The 25,281-nt window shown below is 56.5% G+C and overlaps 1 protein-coding gene across 4 annotated transcripts; it reads right to left on the bottom strand.

Moving 5' to 3' along the window:
* On the bottom strand, positions 1-25,093 carry RBPMS2 (RNA binding protein, mRNA processing factor 2). Of its 4 annotated transcripts, none has more exons than XR_007206593.1 (9): positions 24,806-25,093; positions 13,085-13,162; positions 12,415-12,453; positions 11,857-11,919; positions 10,898-11,048; positions 10,156-10,304; positions 7,307-7,469; positions 1,506-1,575; positions 1-1,265 (listed from the first exon to the last, which is right to left on the bottom strand). XR_007206593.1 is itself a non-coding variant. In XM_048317939.1 (8 exons), the coding sequence occupies exons 1-7, from the start codon at positions 24,863-24,865 to the stop codon at positions 1,513-1,515; spliced, it is 603 nt and encodes a 200-aa protein (XP_048173896.1). In that variant the 5' UTR covers positions 24,866-25,092; the 3' UTR covers positions 1-444; positions 1,506-1,512. The 4 variants fall into 4 exon arrangements, 2 of the variants coding, with proteins under 2 accessions (XP_048173896.1, XP_048173895.1); XR_007206594.1 differs by having other exon boundaries at positions 388-444; XM_048317939.1 differs by lacking the exon at positions 7,307-7,469 and having other exon boundaries at positions 1-444; positions 24,806-25,092.
* Positions 25,094-25,281: the final 188 nt, after the last annotated feature.

Raw genomic sequence — 25,281 nt, 5'->3', positions numbered from 1 at the left:
GGTTTTTTTTTTGTTGTTGCATTTCATATATTATCCAGTTTCACATTCTCATAGGATCAGCAATTATAGAGCAACTTATTCTCAAATCTTTTAATACAAGCGAGACAGCCATGATCAGATAATACTTAAAGCACTTCAATACCAAGCAATAAGATGCTAAAACAAAAATTGCACAATTTCTTGTTTACTATGCCTGACTCAATCATTGGTACAGAAGACAACCCTTCTTTTTCAAGCTTTTAACTAAACATTAACTTATCTTACAGGATTACAATTTCTCTTTAATAATAATAATAATAATTAATTGCACACAAACACACAAGAAATTCTTTATGATGCATAAATATTTCCTTATTACACATGGTACAAAAATACTCATACTTTTTATTCTTTTTGTTCGGTATTCCCATAAGGATGGATGATTTTTTGGCAGGACTGGATGCTCTCCAATCAGAAGGATGTGGGGGGGGAAAAAAAAAAAAAAAAAAAGAGATTAGATATTTTACAGCTGTTCTATATATAGAAGTCTGAAGAAGGAAAAAAATAACATAATAACCCTGACTTTAAAACCAGAGCAGAATGGATGAGAACAAAAACCCAGTGCATCGTACTTTGAAAAAAAAAAAAAGAAAAAAAAAAAGCATTTTTCAAATTTTTCTGGTCGTCCTGGGGAGGGGAGGGTGAGGTGGGAGAAGGGGTGAGACAAGGACAGTTAGTATTTCTCAAAGCCAAGTCTTCACCGAAGCAAGAGGAAAACCTTGATGGATCAATCCGTTGGGCCAAGACCTGTTGCTAACGGTTACACAAACGCTAGAACAAACAAACTTACACTCACACAGACACAAGTTAAGTGTTTTAATTCATGCCAGAAAACATGCAAAACCCATTTTGCCTTTCGATTCCTTCAGCCGAGCTGCCCCCAGGGCAGGGCGAGCCCGGGGAAGCCCAGGACCTAGCCCGCGGCTGGGTTTCAGCGCAGCCGGACGGCAAAGCTCGGTCAGGGAGAGGTCCTGGGGCTGGCTTGAGGGAGGGATGGAGGGATGGATGGATGGAGAGAGGGACAGAGGCAGCGCACAGCCCACGGCTGGGGCCGCGGCGGCTTCACAGTCCGGGGAAGGGGGTGCTGGCAGCCCCAGGGGCAGCGTGGCGGGGCCGGGCGCGTTGTCTGCCGGCTGCAAACCAAACCCAGAGGAGTCGGAGCAATTGTCCCTGGCACGTCCCTCTGCGGAGAGGCAGGGAGGAGGAACACAAGCCGAGGAAAGACACTGTGGGAGAGGAGCATGGTCAGCAGGGCCAGCTGGACCTGCGTCCTGAGTGTGTCCCACGGCCCCCTCCCCACCCCAGGGCTCGGGGGGGCTCCCGAGCTCCCATCACCCCGCTGGGAAACCCAACCACATCCTTGGGTGGGTGTGTGGGGCTGAGCCCAAGCTCCCATCCCTCCTCCCCACAAGAGTCCAAGGAAGAGCAAGACAAAGACCTGACTCCAAGAGTAATTAATTACTTACTAACGAACTAACAAAACTGACGAGACTTCCATCCTTGCTGGGTAGCTTCAGAGGGAGGATACCAGCGCATCTGGAAAAGAAAGCCACGGCAGAAGTCCATGACCCAGCATTACCTCAACCAGAGCACAAACCTTCAGCTCCTTCAAGCCATGTGCAAGGGTCCATGGAGCAAAGGTGTCTCCAGCATGGGAAAGGAGGCTCCAGGGTGAGCTCCAAATACTACTTGAGTAGCTCAGCCAGCCAAAGGAGGCATCTCAAGACCACACATTAAAACTAGACAACCTCTACAGGACATGTATGGGTGAAGAAGTGGCTCATCCACTACAGCAGAGGCCCACGGAGTTTTCCAAGCACCAACCCTGCTGCCAGGAGTGGCTCCAGGCAAACCACACCATGGGAAGAACTCGGCAGAACTGCAAACCAGCAAGACTTGGAGGCTTCCCTGGCAGGTGCTTGCTGCCACATCTATTTCTCAGAGCTGCTCAATGCCAAGGAAGGGGCTGGATGGGGACCTAACAAGGGACAGTAACTGAACAGACACTTTCCAGCCCCGTAGGAGACACAGTGAGCTGGCAACGTCCAGCCCCACAGCCTCGGACCTCCAGTGTGTCCAGCTGGGCTGCATCAGCAGCTCCATGCCTGAGAGCAGCAGGAGACGAGCCCGTGCCACTTGACTGAGCATGGATCCAGCAGCTGGAGCAGCGACTGGAGCTCGGTCCTGCTGCTGGAGCACAGCAGCCACCCCCTGCTCCTCCCTCCCCAGCTGCCAGGAGAGAAGCACAGCCTCAGTACGTTCAGGGCTCTGGGAACCAGCACAATGATGGACTTGGCTCTCAGATGGGGAGAAAAGTGGCAGAAAACCCCCTGGAGCCCCATGTGAGCCACTCTCTGTGTCCCATTCATTCTGGCACAGCTGACCCTTCACCCAAACAAGCCTGGCTAGATGCTCCTCTCCCAAGGATGTGCAGAGACGTGCAGGGAACTGCCACAACCTCAGCACTGCTGCCTGCAGTTGCCAAGTCCTCCCCCCACAGGCATGAGGGCTGCGATGCCAGGAACTGCAGCCACACGAGCTGTGGGCCTTGAGTCCCTCTCCAGGAGGTGGCTCCTGAAGGAGCCCTGCCAGTCTGCAGAAGCTCTGTCCTCACAGGAGCCTCTCATCAGCTCAGAACAAGGCCAGTTTGGACAAGACTTGGAACAACCTGGACTAGTGGAAGATGTCCCTGCACATGGCATGGGGGTAGAATGAGACACCCTTTAAGGGTTTAAGGTCCCTTCCAACTCCAACCATTCCATGGCTCCGTAATCTGCTGGACTCTTGCCAGACACCTTCACAAGGCAAGTGGGTGCCACTAAATCAGCTCCCAGCTGGCCCCATACCTCACTTCATGGCACAGCATCCCAGCCAGTCCACCTGTGGGAATCAAGGGGATGGATGTTACCAACACCCTCCTTCCCCAGTGAGGGGTCCCATCCGGTGCCAGGAGCAAGTGCCACACACAGCGTGTTTTCATGTCTCCTTTAGCCTGGGAGAGGGACCTTTGCTGCCCAGCCAGGGCCACCACACTGTGCATAGACACTGCCCAGGAAGGCTTGGAATGGGCAGAAGCATCACTGCCAACTTACAGGGCCACCACAGCAGCTGCCAGAGCAAGGACAGGGGCTTCTTACTCCCCCCAAGCCCTGTCACCAGGAGGTGTTTGCTCAGCAGAGCCACATCTAGTCTGCAGCCATCCTCCCTGGCCTGTGTCTCCCACTCCACACCCCTCCCCTCGACAGCTGGAAGCAGTTTCCTCCTGCCCGGCAGCAACAGGAAACTCCCCCTTCGTTCACAAGGCTGTGAGTGCTTAACCCTGAGAGCTGCCTCCATCCCACGCGAGCTCGGCCAAGCCATACAGGAGCCAGTACAGCCCAGCCTGCTGGCCCCTCCACCCTGTCCTCAGAGCCACCTTGTGGCTCACCTGCCGAGCCTCAGCACCTCCACTTCCAACAGAAATTCCAGTTTTCTCTTAAAACATGCCCTGTTCCTACCTCTGGTGCTAATAAACCATCACTGCAATGGACCACCCCTCCTTGCCTTCCTCCTGCATGTCTCCAATGCTCAGCCACCAAACCCACCCAGCCTGACCCACCGTGGCCCCACAGACCACTAGCCCAGCCCTGCATTCAGAGGGGCTCAGCCTGGAGCCCAGCAGGAGCTTCTACAGACATGACAATCCTGGGTACAATCCAAGGCTCTGACATGCTGGCAGGGTGAGGGAATGACCTGCCAGGTCTTCAGCCCACAGGATTAAGGGTTTGATGGGATGAGGCAGGAACTCAGTAGGAGGGATGTTCCTGAAGCCAGCAGAAAGCACTGGAAGCAGTGGATTGGAGGCAGCAGATAGCCAAGAGGACACTCTCTAAGTGCCAAGGCAGTTTTCTCTTCACACACCTCAAAATACTACATCCATCGGGGAGGAAGCTGAGAACTAATGGAGATGTCCAGCACTGGGTGAAGAAAGCAGAGCAAGAGAGGCTTTTACTGGAAGAGACACAGTTGTTTCTGGAGAGGCATTAGCTCACAGTTGGAAAGGAATCTGGTCCCACCACCAAAACATCTCCTGCTCGCAGGGACGAGGCAGCCACTGCTGGCCAACTGCAGCGGCCTTGTGCTGCTGCCTTCAACACCTGTCCCAGGAAACAGCTGGAGAGGAGAAATGTGTGCCTCTGCCTGCCACCTCCCAGAGGCCAGGAACCTTTCCCTTTCTGCAGCACAACACCAGCAGCTGCCTAAAAATAACAACGAAATTATAAATGGGGCAGAGAAACACCCCATCAGAGGTTCACTCTCCTTTGTCAAAGCCTCCTTTGCCTCTCCCAATTGCCCTCAGAATTTAAGTATCCGATTGCCCACCACCCTCATGGAGAGCAAGCCCTTCAGAAGGAAAAAGGGGAAGCAAGGACCAAGTATGCAGGTCCCTCCTCAGACCACCTTTGGCTTGGAGGACCTGCCTTTCCTCCTTAGTTCCCTCTAGGTCTGCAGCCAGCCTCAGCAACCCTTGGAGCTCTGATCTATCTCTACAGCTGGAATGGTCCCCAGGGATCAGAAAGGCTCCCGGTGCAGGCAGGGACAAAGCACTCCTTGTGCTCCAGGAGCTGGTAGGATCCAACTAACACGTCCAAGAGCCGCATCTTGCTGCCAAGCCGCTGGATTGCAGAGCAGCATCTTCAGTGGTGCTGCTGAGATCCTCAGATCCTCAGCCTGGCAAGCCACGAGCACCTCGCAGGCAACACTGGAGGTCACCGGGTGTGAGCCCTGGGCAGCCCCCGCTGGCAGCCGGCGAGAGCTGCTCTGCTCCAGCTGGAAAGGCAGCCCGTGGGAATGTGACCCAGGCAGGCAAGGACAGGACAGGGCAGGACAGGCAGCACAGGCACCACCTCACCCACTCGTGTGGGCTGGACACACACCTGCCCCAGCAGCGGCCACTGCACCCAGGCCACCTGCTCAAGGGCCCCTCGGGGGGGGACAATGAGGTGTGGGACCAGAGCAGCCCAGCCCACCACCAGGAAAAGGAGATGCAGTGGGATCGAGCGTGTGCATCTCCCCAGGCAGCTCTGGTGAGGGAGAGCTGGAGGATCAGCACAACATCCCACACCAGGGCAAGGAGCACGTGGGGAAAGACAGGCGCTGATCCCTCCTCTTGCTTAGGAACGTTCCAACAGGCATTCATCCATCCACCAATCCAACGGAGACACACCCCCCTCTCTCAGACTGCAGCAAACAAGCACTTCCGCTTTCCCAGCAAGTTGGGCTGCTTTCTTTTGGATTGAGCCAGCCAGAGAGAGCCACTGTTGGCCACAAGTCTCTTCTGATGGCATCTCAGTCCCGTTCACCCACCACTTAGTGAGGACAGCTGCTCAGGAGTATCCTCTGCTTGGAGGATGCTCAGAGCATCTCCTGCCTGCTTTTCCCTGGCTAGGAGGGAACTGCTGGCTTGGGGCTGCTTGGCCAGCTATGCCACCACTAAGTCACTGTCGTTTAGGATGTTACCACAACCATGAACATCTTGAAGAGGCTTCACATCTCTGGGAAGCACGGAGCTTGCCCAGAGAGAAATAATCCTGGCAAGTCCCTACACAACAGCACCAACAATCAGGCAACAAGTTATTAGAGACAGAAAATTCATCACTGTCTCCAGTCTAGGGAGGGTCTGTCAGCTTACCTGCAAGGGAAAGGGGGTTTGGAGTACTGACCTCTGCTTTCATCAATGGGATCAGCCTCAACCCAGCACTAGGAAGTCCCAAGGTCCTTCCAGGCTCTTGCACAACCACATGGCCATGATCCAGGACTGCTCCCTCCACCCACCACTCACTGGGACAGGCCCAAGAACCAGAGACCCATCTCTGCTATCTCCTCAAGGTCTCTCCAGTGGATACTTTGAGGGAACCTTGGGCAGCCCACTCCCAAAAAGACTGGCATCTCTGTGCTCTCAGGCCTTGCCCTGGCTGCCTGCCTTGGAAGCACCTACCAGGATCTCCAGGGCTCCAGGTACCCAACACATCAGCTGTGTCCCCAGCAGCACCATGTGGCCATGTTCTTATGAGCCAATCCTGCACCCAGCCCCTGCTTCCCAGGGCAAGTCCTGCCCAGAGCAGAGCCCTGTCCTCATGGGTGCTGCCACAGCTGGAAGCATCTCTTTGCAGAAGAGCTCAAGGAGCGTGGATAGCCCTGGCCTCCTCTGCTGCCCACTCAGAGCCTGGCTTAGAGGCACCCCAAAAACAGTGGTTCCACCTCAGAGACATAATGCAGCCCAACTCCATCCCACCAGCAATGGATGGACCTGTCTACCAGGACTAAGCAGAACAAGACAAGCTGTATCACTGTCTCTAAGCCTGTGTCAAGCTCTTCCCATCCTCCCAGGAGGCCAGCTCTGCACATCTCTGCACCTCACAGCTTTCCAAAGGCAAAGGCAGGCCTGGGCCCTCATCTTTGGTGGCTTCTTTTCCCATCATCACTTCTACAGAGAGAAGAAAAAAGTCTGCTCAGAACCACTGCAGGGAGAACTGAACCAGGGCTCGTTTCCTTCAGTCAAACATCAACCATCCCCCTGCCAACCAGTCACAGGCCCTTCCCTCTTCCCAAGCTCCCAGTCTCCTACACCGCTCCGCTCTCTCCCAGGCTGCCGATTCCCTCCATTACGGCTCACACGACCTGTGTCCTGCCTGTGATTTCAGGTTGCAAGAGAGAAGCCAAGCTCCAGGTAGGAACTGGCTCCGTTTCCATTACTGGAGAGGAAAGAGGTGAGATTAGACCCATGATTAAGGGCAGGGTCTGTCCCGGTATGCGATTCTGGAACAAAGTGACCGGCAAGTGATGTTGTCTAAGGTGCCCGCTAAAATTTAGTTGTGTGCTATCACTACCACGTCACTCACCTCCCCCACCGTGTGCCAGGAGTGAGGTCAAGGTGTATTTCTGGTTGCCCTCGAAGGGTCAAAGTTGGGGAGAGACCAGGTTTCTTTCAGGCCGAGTGGCAGGGTGGTCTCTGCCCCGGCTCAACCTCCCACCGGCAGGGCCTGGCCAAGCCTGGCTGAGCTGGGAGGAGCTGATGTAAGATGGTGCCATGCTGTGTGCGCCATGTCATGTGCTGCGAAGTTGGAGATGTGGGTTAGAAAGAAGGCCTGGCATCTCATTCCCCAGGCTCTGGTGGGTGGGTAGCGTGAGGCCCATGCACTGGGTTGCCAAGGAGATACGGGCTACAGAGATGGGCAGAAGCTTGCAAATCCCACGGTGCACCTTGGAGGAGAGATGGTTACCTTACCAGTCTTTCCAGACGTGGCTGCCATCATGCTTAACACTTCTAGGAATGGAGCTGTAGTACAGCCACTCCACTAGCTGCAATAAGGCATCACTAGGGCGTCCCATCTCCAGGGACAGCTCTGAGCTTCGGGGCTAGCCTGCGCTGGCATCATGGCTGGAGTTCACTAGGGACATCAAAGGAGGGATTTGAGAGAGGGTGGGAGGGAGGGAAGGCAGATGGGACAATCTTAAAGTCAGCAGAGTCCCCAGTGGGGCAGGGTCAGGCCACAGCCACAGCAGCCTGGTGCCTGCCCAGAATATCACCGAGGCAGGGACGTGCCAGGAGCAGCAGCCATCAGTCTTGGCTGGGAATGGCTTACCAAGGGTTCCCGAGGCCAAGCCAGCCTCTCAGCACCTCCTGCCCCTCATCCCTCCTGCCAGCCCTCTGGGCAGCTCTTCAGGAGGCCTCTCCCCCTTGCTGAACTCAGCACTGTATGAGCCCTTCAGGTTTAAATCTCTTGTGACAAGACCTTGGTTTAGCTACAGCCTCCAACTTCTTGCCTGCCTCAAGGCTGATCACTACAGAGCTGCTAAAGCTCTGGCCATCCCCACGGATGCCCTCCAGCCAACACCAGTCCACCAGGAGGAAGAACTGTGACTGTTCTGAGCCCACCACATCAGTGAGCCAGCCCCTCCCAGTGAGGGCAGAGGCTCAGCGCACTGGGACTAAGGGCACAGCTTTTAGCCCAGTTTGTGAGCAAAAGCCATCTCCCTGTTGTGCTCCACCCTCAGCTCTGCAAAGGACAGGGCTCCAGCCCAGAGCTGCCAGCACGAGTAATGTTTAACCCCGCTAAATTTTATTGGTAACATATCCTGTGCCAGGACGTGCCCCTGCGGGGTCAGCACCAGCTCAGCACAGCCAGGAACAGCTGGGACTGCCCAGTGGCCTCTTTGGGAAAGAGCTGGGTGCAGCCACAGCCTGGAGGGGCTGCACTGGCTCCCCAAGGCTTAGAGAGCCATCACCACCCATGGACCCCCTTGCGCAGGGAGCTCTACCTACACGGGCAGCTGCTCAGGGTTTTATGATGAGGCCAGACAACCTCTTTGGAAACCAGTAGCTCACCAGCTGGAGGGCAGGAACTAAGACCCCAGAGGGAAAAGATGTAGCTGGAGGCCTCCTTAATACTCTCCACTCTACGAGAGCAGAGTTTTCTCCCCCACCATGCACCATAAAGTTTTGATGTCTAGCCCTCACACTCAGGGTTCCTATACAGTCACCAGTGACCATCCTGGAAGAAACTGCAGCAAAAGTTTCACCTCCCTCAGCCACCTCAGACAGGCCAGAGAGGTTGTTTTTTCTTGGTCTTCCCTTCCAGGGACAATTCAGCCTTGACCATCACCCTACACACACAAGGGGCAGGAAGATGCCTCTCTCCTGGGCCACTGGGAAGCACAGCACAGCCCTGTAGTTGTGGGCACCACCACCAACTTTTGGAAAACACCAGCAAGCACAACCTTCCCAGTGAAGAATCAGCCTGGCTCTGGAGGTCCTTGGAAGAACATCCCGGTACCCGGTCCTGTCCTGAACCCCAATGTACTTCTCCCTACCCCACAGGAGCTTCAGCCCAACACCAGCTCACCTGTAGAAGGGCAGAAGCAGGAGAGGTCTACAGGTGTGAGAGGGGCCCGACAGAGGATGGGAGTTGGCATCTACTCCATGTGGCATTTGGGAAGCAAGCTTGGCTTGAAGCTGGGCAGTTACCACCACAAAGCTTGCGGGAAGCAACAGGATGCCCAAGGGCCAACATAGCTCACTGCCAGCCAGGACAGCAAGGTGAGAGGACACAGCTCCTCTTCCTCTCCATTTAAGCAGGGAAGAGTAGGAGTCAACACCCTGCTTGGCAGGGCAGAGAGCAGAGGTTAAGCCCCAACGCTCAGTCCCGCTGCCCCAGTCCCCCATGGCACCGCTACAGGAGCAGAGACGGAAGCAGGCAGAGCACAGCTGGCTGGTCACACTGAGCAGGGCAGGGACAGGGGCTCCAGCTTCTCCTGGACAAGTGCTTCAAGCCAAGCACCTTAACTTGGAATTAGGACACTGCTACTCTGTTTGGCTTTCCCTTTGCATATTCATGGTTTCAAGGACTTTATGTGGTCACTGTACACGAAAGCATCCCAGTGTCAGACCAGTACAGGCATTGCTACATCCCCAGCTGTCAGCAAGCAAACCCTGGGACACCAGGCGGCTGGTTGCACCACCACCTGCACTTCCAGAGGTTCATGCATGGAATGACCCTTCTCACTAACCTGTACCCAGGGGGGCTAACACCCTGTTCCATCACAGTTTCTCGCTCTGGCAAGGCTCTAGTCACTCATCTCCTGCAGGACACTCTCCTCCCGCTTTGGAAGCGTTTGAGTCATTTGGCCCACAGGGTCCCAGCTGAGCCCCTCAATTCAGCATGGAGCTAAGCCCATTGCTTTCGCTGTGACTTGGGATGACATTTCATAGCTGTTACTTGCTGGCAGGGAGTGTTTCCTCCCAGCAGTCCCTCAGTGTAGTTCTCCGGCCATGGGGAGCAACAGGGCCAGCCAGAAATCGAGCCCCGACTTCCTCCCACCCACCTACCCCTTGTGGGAAAGAGGGCTGGACCTGCAAGGTCAGAAATCATCACCCACCTCTGCCTGCTCTCGGCCACACGGAGCCCTCCCTTGGGGCTGGGCGCCCCTGCCCTGCAGCCGGGAGCAGGCTCTGCCCGGGAGCCAAGGGGCAGAGGCCAGGGTCAAACCGGCCAAGCGGAGACCGCGGCAATGAGAGCACCGGGGCGGGGAGAGAGGAGGGCCCAGCCCTGGCACGGGAGGCGGGGCGCGACTCACCTGAGCGTGAAGAGCAGCGGCCGCAGCAGCGGCCGCCGGGTACGTGAAGGCGGCGTGGGGGATGGCAGGGGTCAGCTCCGTGGTGTACAGTGGGTAGGGAGCCCACGCTTCCGGGGACGCTGGGATGAGAGCCGCTCCAGTCAGGTCATCTAGACAGGAGGAGGAGACAAGGGACAGCACCTCAGTAGCTGGCCCCAACAGCCTGCTTTGGGACAGGCTCCGGATTCCCCACCCCAGGCTAAAGCTTGGGGCTGCCCTCGTGGTGAGGTATAAAACGTGTGTGCACAGCTGCTCCAGGAATGTGCTGCATTACAGCCCCACACGGGCTTTGGACAGACTGGTCCTCACAGGCAGCACAGGGCTGGTGCCACAGGATGCAGGACAGGGGACAGGGGGCTCAGAGCCACGTTACAGGTCACCCATGAGCCTCAGACCCCACCAGGCTACACAGAGGGTGATGGTACAGGACTCATCCTTTATGCTTCACAATTAGGGATGCTTTAAAGAATTTATGGCATCCCTTGAGCTACCCAAATCCAGCTTTCACGTCTCAACAGTTCTGTGTTGGCCAGATGCCTGTTATTCTCCTGCGGCTCCAACATCCTGCTGGCCTCCCTGCCCCAGGCAGATTTCAGGCAGAGCAGAGGTGGGTCTGGGTTCCCTTCCACCCTGGCAGCATTCCCAGAGTTGGGCATCTCTCACGTTGGAGCCATGACCTCCAAGCCCCTCCCAGCATACTCACAGGGGTCCCGTGCAATGAAATGTGCGCCCAAGGCAGGGTGGATGTTGGTGGGGTTTGGTGTGGCCATCAGCTTGCTCTTGGCCATCTTTGTGTTGGCTTTAGCGAATTCTAACCGCAAGGTCTGGGGGTTCTCAGGGTCAAAGCGGATGCCCTGTCACAGGAGAGAGCACAGGAGTTTCTCAGAGGTGAAGCTCCAGTCCAAGCACAGGCTGTGGTTATTCATGGAGCAAAGCCCAACTGAGGAACCAAGGCCACCCCACTACAGTCACATGCCCAGATTTCTGTGACCTCACTGCAACACTCAAGCTCCCATGTGGTTTTATCTTTACGTTTAGCTGGCCCAGGACCACTGCTTCCAACATGAGGGACGCAGTTCTGCTCCTTATGTGCAGTTCACCAACCACTGTAGCAGGTATGGCTACCAATGCGGGTCAGGAAAGGTCTGTCTGCTGGAGCTGGGATAACTCTGTCTACACTGGAGCTGGAATAACCCCCATCTGTGCGGGAGCTCCCATCTGTGGTGCCACTACAACTTCTGCCAGCCTGAACAGAGGCACTAGCAGGTGCCACAAAGCCCAAGGCAAGGTCTACAGCACAGCAGAACCATGTCTTGCTGACCAGATCCCACCAACACTCCTTCAGGATGGGGATCATTTTGGGTGTCACTTCCATGTTGACCATCCTCAAGATACTTTCTTGAGTCACAGCAGTTCCCCACACCCGCAGAGGCCCTGGAGCTGTCTTCCAGTGGTCAAAAACTACATTGAGACGGCTTGCATCCATTTGCCCAGGCTGATGTCAGCCTGGAACAGCTCTCCTGCTTCCCTGGTGGGATGCTTCAGGACCATTTCACTTCCCTAGTCAAGGGCACAGCTGGGAGACCCTGCCCCTTCCCTGCCCTCAGCTCTGGCTCCAGCAAGGCATGTGGCCCCTAGCCCCCCAGCACTTTGGGTACTCACATTCAAGGCATTCTTTGCTGCTTCAGCGCCAGCCCGGCTGTCAAAGGTCACAAAACCCACTGGCTAAAAGAAACAACACCAATTTCAGCTTGGAAGCTTCCTCCAGCTCCTCAGGCTGCCCTGCCACCCTCTCTGCCCCAGACAACCAGCAGAGGAGACCATCCTAAGCTGTACAGGGGCTTCAAGCAGAGCTTGGGTCACTGGCCCAAGGTTCCTGCTCTGCACCTGCTCCCACCACAAATGCTTTGGCACTCCTGTGAGTGGGGACACCGCTCACCCTGCCAGCCCCCAGCATGGGCACCCCTGCCTTGATCAGCAGGGGAGTGGGGAAGGCTGATGGCAGCACAAGGTTTGAGGCTGAAGCCTCAGGTCTCACCCAGGGCAGCAAGACAAGACATGGAGACATTCAGAACATGCTGGGTCAGTAGAACCCTGCTGTGTAGCTGGTGCTGGCCCAGACAGTGCTTTACACAGTGAAATGGGATTTTTCCCCTCTCCCCTCCTGGCGTGTCCAATTTTCTAGCAAAAGCCCAAAATGCACAGGCTGGAAGGAGGTACCTGCTTTGAAGTCAGCTTGATCAGTGACCCTTCATAACCCTGCAGGAAGGAAGAAAGCAAGTCAGTGTCGAGCTCCTGAAGAGGCCACGCTACAACCAAGACACAACACGACAGCTCCAGGAGCTCCTGTAGCTCCAAGCCCTCCATAAGGCAGGGGCTGCAGCAGGAACAGGGACAATAACACCTCTTTTCCACCAGTGGAGAAGACTGGGGGCAGAGCAGGTATTTTAGCTGTTCCATCCTGCCCCTTTGGGAAGGAATCCCATTTTCTAGCTCTTCATCCAGCTACAAAGATGAGCACCCTGCCCTGGTTAGTGCCTAGAGAAAGCAGAGCACCCACCCTGTGCAGACAAGGGAACCCCGCTTCCCCAGAGACAGCCTGGGTGGTTATTAGACAAAGATGGAGTTCAGGGGATGAGGACACATCCTCAAGGAAGGGCTGGTCCAGCTGAGGAGCAGGGCTGACCAAGCAAGTTTCATCAAGCTTAGAGACAGCACGATTCCAATGGCAGGCTCCCAGGGAGGTTTCCCAGTTGAGCACAAGTCCTGGGATCCCGTGCTGGCTTCAGGTTCCCATGTCATTCCTACTTCCCCTGACAGACCTTTGCTGCCAGGTCATCCACAAAACAGCATCTTTCCCACCAAAAGCCAGATCTGAAGACCTTCTTACCTTGAATGGTCGGAAGAGAAGGTAGAGCTCTCTGGGTTTGATATCCACAGGAAGGCCACTGACAAACAGCGTCCGTACCTAGGGGAGAGGCCAAGCAGCTGTACTGAAAGGAGCTCTCTGGTGCCCAAGCAGGAGCACAGAGCACAGCTCAGAAGATTGGTGCAGTAAGAACAGGACACCTTGGCTCAAAGGTCCACTAACCCTTCCCTGCATTAGAGGGGTGTTTTCCAGGATAAAACACACCCAGCCCTTTGGCCCCTGCCTCAAAGGACTGAGGCCTTTACAAAAATTCAGTCCCTGGCATCATGGCCTGGGTTGATCAAGGCATGGACACCAGCCCCACAGCCTGACAGGACCTTGGTGGCTAAACTGGAAAAGACCATACACTGCCACAAGAACTAAGTTTGACGCATCCCAAAGGTCCAGAAGGGACCAGTACAAATCCCAGTTCCCTCCAGCTCTTTCTACAGACCACATACTAGATCTCCTCTCCTCAACCTACCCTGGGACTTTAATTACATCACCGATTCAAAAACATCCCTCAATTTTGAGAAACACCTCACTGCCCCACTCGTAGCTGTTGACTTCTGCAACAGCCCCAGAACACCACTGCAGGAAGATTTTTGGGTCCATCCCAGCTCCTTCCCCAGCATACCTCAGACCCTTCAGAATCTGCTCCCAAATCCACTTTCAGAGCAGTTGTTCTGTTGTTCCCAGCCAAGAGCAGCTGTGCTAGGCCAAACCCCTGCAGGCGTCTGCTCTTCCCAGGCTGTTCCAAGTCATGGACCAAGTCCAAACACTCATGTCAAAGCAAAAAATACAGTGCCAGGGGAGGATTTCAATAGCTAATCCATTAAAATTATAGATAATAGTTCACTTGAATAACCAGGAAGAAGAAAGTGCTGAAGGCTCATGGCCTGGGAGAATTCTGCTCAACAGTCAGACTCACCATGAACACCTTCTCCCTGCACACTGGCTGGCAGACTATTTCCATAGGAAGCAGCATGAAGAAGCTGCAGAGACCTCTTTTAAATCAGCACAGAGCTGGAAAGGGAAGTTATGCACAACAGAGGTCATGAAGACACTTGTCATTATTAACAAGGAGCAGGAGCCCCAAGCCAGAACTCATCTGCTGGCCTGCTTCCAGCATGGAGTGACCCCACTACATTTGCAGGGCAGAAGGACTCTGCTCCCACATTTCTGGTTTTGCTCAGCCATTTCCCCTTCCCCAGACAGAGTAGGCTGTATCCAAAACCTCTTTAACCACCAAACTAAGCAGCACACACTTGCCCTGCTCCTGGGCTGGAAACACAGGAGCCTCTGTAATTCTTTGGGGGCAGCAAGACACAGACTCCTTCACAAAGGGAAGTTTCTCTCATTTATGGATGAAAACTCACCTCCTTGAGCTCCTGTGCCCAGGACAGTCCTGCCAATGCAGACAAATGCCCTTCCCAGGCTAAAGCCCTCCAGGATGGACAGTGATTGCAAAAGGCTTGGGGTGCTCCTGCTCTCTTGCTCATGCTGAGACTAAGGGCTGCCACTGTCCCCCACTAGCGTGAGGAGCCCTTCTTGGGCCCAGCACATCTCAAGAGCAGAACCAGAGCATCCTTCCCATCCCCTCCCCTGACCCCTCAACATGGATGGCTCTACCATACACTCTTGCTTTGCCCTGCCTGGGGAAGCAGGATGCTATGTGGAACCCTCCAGGAACACTTTCCAAGCCCAGGCTTGGTCTGACAGGCTTCCCAATCACCCTGCCGCTCATCTGATGCTTTAAGGCACCACTCCAAGGCCACCCCATGCCCGGACAGAGGGGACAATGCCACTGTTTCTTGGCTTGCTGGCTGCCTCAAAGACCTCAGCGCTTGCACTTCAGCATGAGCTCCACAGAGTGCCTGCAGTGCATTCCCAGAAGACCCACGGCCATCTCTTGCAGGGGAGGACTGCAGAGTGTGGTGGCACACATGTGCCTCAGCCATGTGAAAGCACTGTTCCTTTTCAATATTTCAGGATCCGAGTGTGCTCAGCCCTCAGAATGGATGTTTCTTCCGAGCAGATAGAAATCTGCATCCCTGTTGGGTCTCTAAATGGTCCCGTGATGCGTCACTTGGTAAGTCCTTGCGACAGGCATGACAGGATGGAAGATGCGTGGTGGCTCAGGGAAGGGGGAGTCAGAGCTGGAGCCCTCACATCAGCCTGAACAGAGCAAGGCAGGTGCCCAGGAAAGCTCTTTGTCAGGGGTAACGTGCTCCCCATAAGCTGCTGCCAAGGACAGGAGCAAGAAACCTTCTCTCACTGGCTGCCAAGTGCTGTTTGTCACCATCCACAGCATTGGAAAGCCAAGCCACAGCACCCATCAAGGGCTGCCATTGCTCCAAAGGCTGGGAAATTCCAAATGCCACCAGCCAACCTTTTAAAAGAGGGTCTCAAGACAAACTAAGGAAGCCCCTGCTCAGAAGAGCTTGTTGGAAGCGACAAGACCAAGTGGTTGGTTTTACAAGATCTCTGCAATTCAACTCATCCATAAGTGATACAGGGAAGGGTAAGAAAAAAAGGGAGACCAAGTTATCCAGTGGAGGGTGAGGCTGGTGAGAGACCTGAGCAGTATTTTCAAGGGACAGAGTGAGCTAAGCCAGAGGGAGCTCACTTCTAATACCAGGCATAAAGCAAAGGAGATATGGGTTATCCCACAGGAGAAAAACAGGAGGCAGCTCACCAGTCTGAGCATCCTGTGCACTGTGGGCAACCTGGTCCAGCCTCTTCCCCTGCTCCCAAAGAGAGGAAACTGTGGATGAGGGCAACAGGGTCTAGCATCTTCCAGTGGACTAACCAAACCCAAGTCCTGCAGGCTTTGAGAGCCCAGTAGTACCACCCAGGGCTGACAAATCCAGGCATCCAGCCCTTATACTCAACATGCCACAAGAGGATAGCTTCTGATAAAATATATTTGCCCTACTTCAAGTCCCTGCCACCAAACACCAAATCCAGCCTCCCAACAGTGCATCCAGAAAAGGCACAGGACAAAAAACACCAAACCAAAACACACAAAAACACCATCAAAAATATCCATCCAGGGCTGGATCAAGAACTGCCTGGGCCAAACTACATGTCCAGATCTCCAGGAATACCATGTTCTTCTGCTCGTTCTTAGGTGCTGCTGCCAGCCACTCGAAAAGAGATGCCAGGTGAGAGCAGCCTCATCCCACCCAGGGCTGATCTGAACTGGACACACGGGCATGGGGGGAAGCAGGGCAGCTCTCACCTAGGACAGCCCAGTAGGGTCACACCGCTGCAGGCCCTGCAGAAAACATTCTCCCTTCCCCATCCCTGCCCCTCTGGGGACGTCCCTAGTCCAAACACCTGACAGAGATGGAGGAGAGCCATGGAAAACAGGATTCATGCCAGGAGGGACAAGACCATCTAGGCCATCTCTTAGAGAGGGAGGATCCCAACATAGCTTCCCACGCAGGAGGAGGGAGGGACAAGGACAAACCACTTAGTCCTCAAGTTCCCAGTGTCAGTCTCTGCACAGCTGCATCTCCCCAAAGAGACACCCACCTTGTGCCAGCACAGCCAGGAGCTTCATACCAAGGCTGCAAGGGAGCCAAGCAGCAGCGCCTCCCTTATGCTACCACAGCCCCAGCGCCACCAGGAGACCAGCACAGCCCCCACAGCATCCACAGCTCCTGGCCACAGCTGCTTTGGAACAAGAGCTCTCAAAAGGGAGTTCTGAGCTGCCCTGAAGCCCAAAAAGGGAAGAGTTATATCAGAAGTGTCCGATGCAAGGGCACAGGTACCCACCCCCTGAGGCTGCAGCGACTGGTGGTTTTTTGTTAGAAGACTGCTCTGAATCCCCCTCTCAGAGCCAGCAAGGCTGACCCTCCCCTTTGGAGGGATAAGCCCTTTAACTACATCACCCACAGCACAGCTTGGGCTACTCCAGCCCCCAAAACTGGCCTGGTCCTGGATCCATTCCAGCACCCAGAGCACACAAGCCTTTACCAGCTGTGGTCCAGAGACACCTGAGGACAGGTACAGCAGGAGCCTGCTCTGATGCCTCCCCCACACTGTGCCGTTGCACATTCCCCCTCTCCAGGAATCCCCAGTTGCATGCCAGTTTTTCCTAGAAATGAGCCATTGCCCACTAGTTCACACTATGTGAAATATGTCCACTGAGCCTTCTTCCTATGCCACCAGCCCCACGCCATCCTGCTGAGGACAGGGACGAGCTCTGCCACAGCATCCCAAGGGCACTCCCCACTCCTGGCAGCCACCCTGAGGTGCCAGGGGCTCAGGGACATGGACTATAGCTCTTCCCGTGGGAGAGCATCTCAGTGGGGTGCCGCCCTGGCATCCGGGGTCACCAGCGAGGCCAGAGGGGCACACAGAGCCCCGGTCCCGGCCACCGCGATACAGCCAGGGCCACTTGACGCGAGAGCGCTGGAATGCGTCGAGGCTGCGGCTGCTCCCGGAGCCGGGACTTATAAGGCACGGGAGGGGAAGGGGGCGGCGAGCTTGCACAACAGGGCTGCGGGGAGGGGAACGCACAGAGTGCAGTGGCGGGGCTGAAAAATGGGGCAGCATCCTCCTCTCGGTGTCTCACACGGGCCGCAGGGCTGCAGAGTCCTGCCACTGCAGCCCGGGGCTGCTTTGGCCCTCAGCACAAAGTCCCAGGAACCACAAGGGAGGAGGAAACTGGGAGAGAGAGACATGTGTGGTCTGTGCGAGGGACAGCTCGGCAGGCAAGCAGGGCAGCCTCCACACCACGGGACAAGAATCCTGAGAGAAGGGGTTTGTAACAGGCTACTTCACTGCTCCGTGCCTCAGTTTCCCCTCCACTAGTAAGAGGGGTGGCAAGAGCCAGGGGCCTGCTGCCATTTCAGCCCTAGCAGAGCTCCGGTGTCCTCAGGCAGGATCAGGCCAGGAGCCACTCCAACCAGGAAGCCCCAGGCAGGCACAGAACTTCCCACCCTCTGGAAAGCTATTCACCCATCCCCAGAGCGGAAAGAGGGCCTTGAACCTCCCCCAGTGCTTGAAGCAAGATGGGCTTCAGGCATTTCCCTCCAAAACCAGCCTTTTGCACAAAAGGCACACGAGGACCCATGTCCCACTGGCTCAGAGGGAAGAAGGCTGACCACGAGGCAGCCCAAGTGCACCAGCATTTTGTCCCCAAAGCTGCAGTGTTCCACACTGCTCACAGCCGGAGCAGTCCGTCCCCAGCACTGCTCTTTCGCCACATCAGGCAGGGGATGTCAACGGGGCTCAGCCACCCCTGTGGTCAGGGCAGGAAGACACTCCAACAAGGGGGAAGCAGGGAGAGGCACCAGCCCCTCTCCGGGGGAGCAGGAAGCACATGGGAGCTGATAAGTCCAGGCACAACAGGACAGCACCCAAGAATAGACCTTGGCCCTGGCCAGAGGAAGCACTGCTGGTGTGGCTTTGCCATGGATGCTTCCTCCTGCTATCAAGACCCATCACCTGTGTCTCTGCAGCATCTCATGAGAAGGACGGCACCCAGATGGGCTTGGACCACAACAGGGGCTCAACGCTGATGAAACATTTGGAAAGGTCAGCCCCACAATTCCCAAGAGACTACTGTCCAACAGGGCAGCTGCCCAGCACAGAGAGGTGCTGGCTGAGCACCCTCAGGTTGCCATCATCACCTTTCACCTTGCCAAAAGGTCCACTAAGCCAGAGGTGACAGGCACAAGTGCCACAGCCAGTGTGCTGAAGGACACTCACATCCACACTGGCCCTACCTAGCCACCACACTAAGCCCTGGGCTCCAGAGACCCTCACCTGCCACTCTCTGGTGCTGGGGACCTGCAGACACCTGTCACCACCGGCTGGAGCCATGGACTTTACCTGCTATGGGCAGCTCTTCCTGCCCACGCACAAGCACCTGCTCTCCCGGCAGGAGACAGCAGTGAAACGAGTTCCTCCCCAGGGTAGAGGCTGGCAGGAGACATGCATCTGGAAGCAGGACCCTCACAAGAAACATTCTCACCTCAGATCTTTCAGTACACCTGTATCTGCTTCACCCCACCACACGATGATTCCTGGGCATGTTTCAGTCCTGTGCCTCCCCAGACACATCCAGAGACAGAGGAATCTCTCCTCAAATCAACCCAATTTGGGGTAGCGCACCAATGGCCACGCCCCAGCCCCATGTAGCACGTCAGGTACTTCCACGGCCCAACAAGCAAGGACTCTTAGAACCCAGGTGATGGAGAGCTGAAAGCTCACAGCAGCTCTTCACTGTGGACAGCAGTTATTGGAGTGTCACCCCAACACAGGGAAACCTTTGGGGACACCAGGAGGATGACAACCACCCACTGGACTAAGCTAACACTGCATCAGTCCAGCTCTTATCAAGACAGGGCCACTAGGGAAGGGCTGTGCTACCAAAACATGGACCAAAAGTGCCAACCCTAACCCATAACAGGCCCTCTGGCTGCTCTCTCCCAATCCATAGCTCATGCTGCACTTCAAGCCATTGCTACAGGTGAGCCAGGGCAGTTACACCTTGAGGGAGACATGGGCCTCCTGTCCTCGGAAGTAGATGGGACACACATCCCCAGGCCAACAGCTTCCGATCCACAGACACATACCAAGACTGACCCCACAGCAGTGCAAGGACCTGTCACCACGGGCAGCACAGGAGGGAAGGCACTATCCCAGACTGGGAGGTCAAACATTTTCACAGCTTCTCCTGGGCTGTGCAGAAGGGCTGGAGAACCTCCACAAGGGTAAGACCACCCACTGGGCCCTCGGGTTTCCAGCCACCCCAGCACACCATGACCCTATGGGGCAGTGGCCAGAGCACCCTGGCCAAGCCTGTAGCACCCACTTCTGCCATGCCAAGGGCATGGTCACCTGGTGACACTACTCCCTTCTCATCAGATGTGCTGGGCTGGCTCAGGATCACACCTCAGTATGGGCCAGGTTCAGCAGCTCCAGTGCCGGGGCTGTCCCCCCACTGCCCTGCCCCTCATCAGGTCCAGCTTCACCGGGCCGGGCACAGAGGAGGAACTTGGGATGGTTTCCACCATCCCACATGGTGCAGGAAGATGCTGAATATTGTAGTGAGGTCTGAGCACCTCACTTCTACACTCATGCCACAGTGAAGCTTCAAGCTGAAGCCTTTATTTCAGGCAGAGCTCCAGAGCAGGCAGCAGCACTGCTCATTGCTCTGTGATCCAAGCAGCAAAGTCTCCATGATTTGGCATGGCCAAGACCAGCAACCTCAAAGGATCTTTCACTCCACAACCTCCCAGATCAGTTCCAGCAAGAGTCACTCTCGAATTCCCAGATTTTCAAGCAGAGCTATGAGGAAGGACAGCAAAGCCTGAACTACTCTTAGCTACCTCCCAGACATCTCAAAGAGCACTTCCTACTTTGGTGAGGGGAAAGCAGAGACCTAGCAAGGGAACCTTTGAGTTTGGCCCTTCCTAACTTTCACAGGCACCACCAAAAACTCCTTAATTCTGAGGCTAAGTAGGGAAAGCTCTGCTCAGCAGCTCCTCAGATTAGCAGAGGAGGAAGACTCATTTCTGAAGCCGGGTCTCATTTAGTAGCCCAGGTGGCAGGAGAAAGAAGTTACCCCATGACGGGGACTAGTTGAGATGGGATGTTGACGCTCAGACTCATGTCTAAGAAATTTGGACTTGAAAGAGTGAGAAAGGAGGAGGACACTCCTTCCGAGGGTATTCACAGGCACCAGGACACAAGGAGATAATGGGGAGATTCCCACATCCCTCCTCCTGTCAGAGCAACTCAGTGCTCAGCTCAAGACCAAGAGGATGTCTGGGAACACACCAGTTCCCAGAACCTCTGTGTGCGTGGTGACTCCAGGGTATCTGCTCAGCCAACAATCTGTCACTGACAGAAAGCTGCATCTAACACTTAAGGGACTTTTAGGATGCATGAAAACAGCTCTGAGGCACCATCCTGCTTCAGCCAGGCCAAGTGCAAGAGGATTAGCGAGTGGTGACTGTAACTACTACAGCCTACTGTTCTTCATAGCGAAGAGCAGCATCACAGGAGACATTTGACTCCAGAACTTACACTAACCTTATTTGTTTGCAGCCACAGAGCTGGAATCCACACATGCACGAGGTATCTAGGTCCACTCAAGCAGAGATTACAGAAGTCAAGAGATGCCTGGCACCAGTCCATGAAGTGCTACAGACATCCAGCACATAACACAGCCCACTCACCAGCAGCATTCCCAGGCAGTTCCAGCAGCCCTGGAGTGCAGCAGCTAAGGAAAAAGGGATGAAGGACCTGCTACTGAGGAGGCTGTCTGGAAGCCAAGAGCCTTCTTGCCTCCCCAACACAAGAGTTTTCTGGCCCACAGCCTTCCATGGACCAACAGGGAAGATCACAGAATTACAGAAGGGTCTGGGTTAAAAGGGGCCTTAAAGATCCATCTCGTTCAACCCCCTGCCATGGGCAGGGACACCTTCCACTAGAGCAGCTTGCCGCAAGCCCCATTCAACCTGGCCTTGAACACTTCCAGGAATAGGGCAGCCACAGCTTCTCTGGGCACTCTGCGCCAGGGCTTCACCCTATCACATGGAAGTATTTCTTCCTAAGATGATTCTCTCTGGCAGAGCTTAGCCAGGTCCTCATCTGGGCTCTCCCAGCACAACCTCACATTTAATGCTTTCCACCTTCAGCAGTCCAGGATGCCCAAGCTCTACCTCAAGAGCAGCAGCCACCGCCCATGGAGCTGCAAACAGGCCCTTGAGGCCAGCCAAGAGGACACACAGGATAACCACAGACTTCAACTGCCAGCTTGGGCACCTACACAGCCAGCTCCACATTTCTCCCACTCCCAGTAGACCTACAACTTCCCGGGAGAGCAAGGACAAATTTCTAGAGTAGAACCAACACGTCTGCATCAGGCACTCCAGAAAGCAGGGTGAACACAGAGGGTTTTATTGCAATACAGCCATGGACACAACACACAGTGTCCATGGGAAGCATGAAAGCTCCTCCAGCTGCTGGAAAAAGCTCTGCCTGCCACAGGGGTGGGAGTGCAGCACCTAGGCAGCTGCCCATCCCACACTACCCCTCAGGACTGCCAGGACAGATGCTGCCACGCAGATTGGCGGCTGCCTGGAAAATTAAACAGAAGATAGCAGCAAGTGGGGAGAGATCGCGTTTGGGGAGGTGTCTGGTGAGGAACAGCAGGGACTGACATTAGGCCCTGTTTGTTTAACATTCCCGTTAACGACCTCGAGAGGAGCGAGAGGCATTCCTGTCCTCTGCATGTCACCGGCCAGGAAGCGGCTGCGAGATCCAGGGGCTCGCAGATAAGATAAAGGGAAAGGCTGAATTTGGGAGCTTCGCCCCGCTGTATCTGGGGCACACGGCGCCCTTCTGCGAGTGCTCGGGGAGGCAGCAAAAGAGGCGCACGGCGGGGGGGACGGAGGAGTGTCCGCAGCGCCAGGATCTGGCAGTGTTATCCGTACAGTGTGGGAAAATATTCCAGCACACCCTCCTGCATATGTTGGGACTGAAGGATTCCACTTTGCACTGAATGTATTTATCACTCTCTATCAAGCGCAGCTCTGGGCAAGAATTTGGGCCCCCAGACCATGCTGGGATCCTGAGCACAAGGTCACTCCTTATGCCTCCATTAGCTTCTGCAGTGAGGAACAGCTCCTGGTCATCCAGGAAGAGGCACTGGAAAAACAAGCATTCAGAGTAGGCTCAGGGTAGCCACCATGGAGCCCAAACTGTGCTCACCACCCACAGCATTATTTCCACTAGATTCTGGTGGAGAGAGGACTTTCCAGCAGCAATCCCACTGGGGATTGGGATGTTAACTCCCCACCAATCCTAGCCTAACCAAGGTGGTGGGTCCTTTGCTGCAGCCCTGGGTGCAGGGTAACAGACACAGCCAGCGAGGCCACAGACCATCCAAAAAGGTGGACAGACCATCCCCCTCCCCACGCGCTCCTGGAGGCTACACAGTGGAGAGCAGGAGCTGCTTCCATCCAACCCCTGCCCACTGCGTGCCATCTTTAACTCAGTTTTCCAGCCATCAAGCTCCACTCCTGAGAGGACCAGCCTCTCCAGAGGGTGAGGATTTCCAGGCTCCTGAAATGCTCCAGCACCCGCTTTGCCAAACTACCACCCAGCAGTGGGGAAAAGACTGGCCCTGCCCCAGCACCAGGAGCTCACCTGACCACCACCTGTGAGGCACCAGCCCAGCTGGAACAACACCACGGGGATGGGATGCACTAAGTGACATCAACCTCAGGGAGCTTTGCAGGCCGGTGAATAATTGGATCAAGGAGCCGCATTGAGTGTTCTGCGCACGCGTGCACAGCCCGTGAAACCCCCAGGTACCAAACCTCCCTCCACTGGGAGCGGCACAGGGCCCCAGGTGCTCTGGCTCTCAGCCCACCCACACCAGTGCCACCCAGTGACGCTGGGACATCTCACCAGCAGCATCCACATCCCATTGCACCATCGCATCACCTACGCCCTGCTCCACGCTGGGGACGGAATCGCTAAAGCCGCCACCTGCCAATCCATTCCACCCCATTACTCGGGTCACTCTTGCCAGGGTTGAAGCCCAGGGGACACGATGGCCCCGAGTCAGCTGGTGCATGGGGCCCGCACAGCAGCCCGGTGGGTGGTGGAGCAAGCCAGGCGCCATGTTGCGGCGGCGCGAGCGCACGGAGGACAGCGAGGGGAGGGGACTGAGCACCTCCCCAGTCCTGAGGGCCAGGCGCGGAGGACTGCAGCAAAACGTTTCCAAGGCCGGGCATTTTCTAGAGCCCTCTCCGAGATGGAGAGCAGCTGGCAACCCACTGTGCCAGTACCTGCTCAAGGGGTGCAGTGATGACATCAGCCAATGGCTCCAACAGCCAAAGCGCGAATGTGGAGGGCTGCAAGTTCAGCTCTGGCATGTGGCTACAGACAACTGACCCTTACTAGCCTTCTGGGCCCCGAGTCCAGCAGCATTCAGGCTCTGGCTTGCAGTGGCATCTGGGGGAAGGGGCTGCCGGCAGGTCAGCTCGCAGCCCTCGAGCCCCAGCCAGGCTGCCAGCACACAGGGAGCAGGGCAGGGGCTCCTCCACTATTGTCCAAGTGGGTCCCTTGCAGCCCACACGAGCAGAACGGTGCTGGATCCAGGAGCCCTCCAGCTGCAGGGACTTGGCAACAGGAAATCATGTCCACGGGCACCGGCTGCGCTGGACGGAGCAGGGACATGCTAGCCCGCTGCCCCGCAGGGCTACAGGGACACTGGGCTGAGCAGGGAACTCGCCCTGCCCGGCCCCAGCCCCTCCTCGAGACGGCCCAGGGACTCCAGCGCCGGCTCCCCGACACCTCCGTACTCTGGCTCCCACAGCCCGGCCCCAGCTTCCCAGCCCGCAGCAGCCCCGGCATCTGGGCTCCGGTTCCCCGACGACCCGGGGGTCCAGCCCTGACGCCAGGCCCTCTGCTCCTTCCCGGCTTCCCCGACGCCCCGGTGCCGCCTCCGCAGCCCCCGGTGCCGCTCTGCTCCATCCCCAATACTCCAGCCGCGGTTCCCCGACGCCACCGCGCTCCATCCGCCGTCCCCCGACACCCCGGCGCTCCATTCCCGTCGCCCCGTCCCTGGTCCCGCCGCCGCTCCCAGTTCTCCGCCGCCGTCGCGACCCAGCCCCAGCCACCCCGATGTCCCAGCGCCGGCGCCGCTCCCAGTTCCCCGGCGCCCACCTCCTCCTCGACGGTGCCGCCGCCGTTGGTGTGCTCGGTGTCCTTGTTGAGGTTGCTCATGGTGGGGTGCCGGGGCGGGGGGTGGTGCCGGCTGCTCCGGAGCTCCGCGGGGCCGAGCCGGGGTGCCGGGGCCGGTGTGGTGCCGGTGCGCGGGGGCGGTGCGGTGCGGGGCGGTGCGGGGCGGTGCGGCGCTGCCCTCTCGGCTCACATGCGGCGTCCCGGGACGGCGCCGCTGTTAAGGGCCGGGCCGGGCCGGGCCGGGCCAGGCGGAGCGGGGCCGAGCGGAGCGCAACGAGCCGCAGCTGCGGGGCCGACGCGCCCCAGCCCCCGCCGCCGCTCCCGGTGCCGCCGCCGCGCACCGAGCAGCGGGGCCGGGACCCGCCCGCCTGCCCCGCCCGGGGCCGCCCCCGGCCGCAGCCGCCGCCAATCCCGGCCCGGCACGGCCCCCCGGGACCGCGGGGAGGTTTTTTTTTTGT

This window comes from Corvus hawaiiensis, chromosome 13 (assembly GCF_020740725.1).
Source record: "Corvus hawaiiensis isolate bCorHaw1 chromosome 13, bCorHaw1.pri.cur, whole genome shotgun sequence".
NCBI classification, from domain to species: domain Eukaryota; kingdom Metazoa; phylum Chordata; class Aves; order Passeriformes; family Corvidae; genus Corvus; species Corvus hawaiiensis.
This window is presented reverse-complemented; position numbering and strand designations above follow the sequence as displayed.

Excerpts from the sequence above, each read along its gene's own strand:
- RBPMS2 (XM_048317939.1), bottom strand. The coding sequence starts at position 24,865 with ATGAGCAACCTCAACAAGGACACCGAGCACACCAACGGCGGCGGCACC. Across the intron at positions 13,163-24,805 it reads GCGGCACCGTCGAGGAGGAG|GTACGGACGCTGTTTGTCAG; the intron begins GTGGGCGCCGGG and ends CCTCTCCCCTAG. Across the intron at positions 12,454-13,084 it reads TTCTCTTCCGACCATTCAAG|GGTTATGAAGGGTCACTGAT; the intron begins GTAAGAAGGTCT and ends TCCTTCCTGCAG.